The following is a 1,122-nucleotide window of genomic DNA, read 5'->3' as shown; positions in this document are numbered from 1 at the left end:
GGTAGGGACCTGTCCAAGAGAAACTAGAGCCTTTATTGCCATTATCATCAGGAAAAAGGACACACAACAGAAGATTGCAGGACTTTGCGTGATCATTTGGGTCAACTGGTGAGAGCAAGGAAGTTAAGGCAATTCTTGCAACAGCCTGCGGGTTAGTTTAGGCAACCCGAAGCTAGGTATTAGAGGGATGGGGCTCCTCGGCCAGCCCTGGGCACAATTACTGGGACCTAATCAAGGGTTATGTCTGTGGTTTCGGGCCTTGATTTAGAAGACAGGAGTCATGCTCTCAAAAAGGCCAAAGTGGTGGCTATGCCCACCTTGGGTTTCTCAGAAGAGGATAAGGAGGGAACACTCCAGCCACACGATGATGCCTTGGTGGTAACCATTTGGATTGGTGGATATGATGTAAAGAGGGTCCTGGTAGACCAAGGGAGTGGAGCAGAGATTATGTACCTGTATTTGTTTAAATGGTTAAATCTTAAACATGAGGACTTGGAAAGGTACGATTCACCGCTGGTGGGCTTTGATAGGAGATTAGTAATTCCTCGCGGGATGATAAGGTTACCTGTGCAGGTTGGAGACGAAGAGGTGCCAATTAATTTCATTGTAGTTGAAGCCTATTCCCCTTACACAGCTATCCTGGCTAGACTGTGGCTTCATGCTATAAGGGTGGTATCATCAACTTTGCATTTGAAAGTTAAGTATCCCACGTAGGGAAGAGTAGGGGAATTGGTGGGAAGTCAAGCAATGGCTAGATAATGTCTGGTGGCAGCCATTACACAACATCTCGTGGATCAAGCCGTGGTGGAAGGGTAACAAATCCCATAGCAACTAAAGGGTCCCGAAGGTGGACTTGGGACCGAGTTGTAGAGGGTGTTGTCTGAGGAATTGGAAAGGGTTTTGATTGGTTAAGATGAGAAGAAATACTTTCAAGTGGGGTCCTAGTTGCCACCCTTGGAGAAAGCAGCGTTGGTGAAGTTTTTGGAAGATAATATTGATGTGTTTGCCTGGAGTACTTATGAGGTACTTGGTATTGATTAAGAGTTTATATTTCATCGATTGAATATGAATTCAGATGTGATACCATGAAGGCAACCTCTTTAGTGTTTGTCAAAAGAACAT

The 1,122-nt window shown here is 45.1% G+C and overlaps 1 protein-coding gene across 1 annotated transcript; it reads left to right on the top strand.

The window, feature by feature from the left end:
• Positions 1-240: 240 nt before the first annotated feature.
• On the top strand, positions 241-714 carry LOC142605887 (uncharacterized). Its single transcript, XM_075777314.1, has one exon. The coding sequence runs from the start codon at positions 241-243 to the stop codon at positions 712-714; it is 474 nt and encodes a 157-aa protein (XP_075633429.1).
• Positions 715-1,122: the final 408 nt, after the last annotated feature.

This window comes from Castanea sativa, chromosome 8, assembly GCF_040712315.1.
Source record: "Castanea sativa cultivar Marrone di Chiusa Pesio chromosome 8, ASM4071231v1".
In the NCBI taxonomy this organism is placed as follows: domain Eukaryota; kingdom Viridiplantae; phylum Streptophyta; class Magnoliopsida; order Fagales; family Fagaceae; genus Castanea; species Castanea sativa.
The sequence above is the reverse complement of the archived record's forward strand: the minus strand, read 5'-3'. Positions and strand labels throughout refer to the sequence as shown.

Coding starts and splice junctions, on each gene's coding strand:
- LOC142605887 (XM_075777314.1), top strand. CDS start 241: ATGTCTGTGGTTTCGGGCCTTGATTTAGAAGACAGGAGTCATGCTCTC.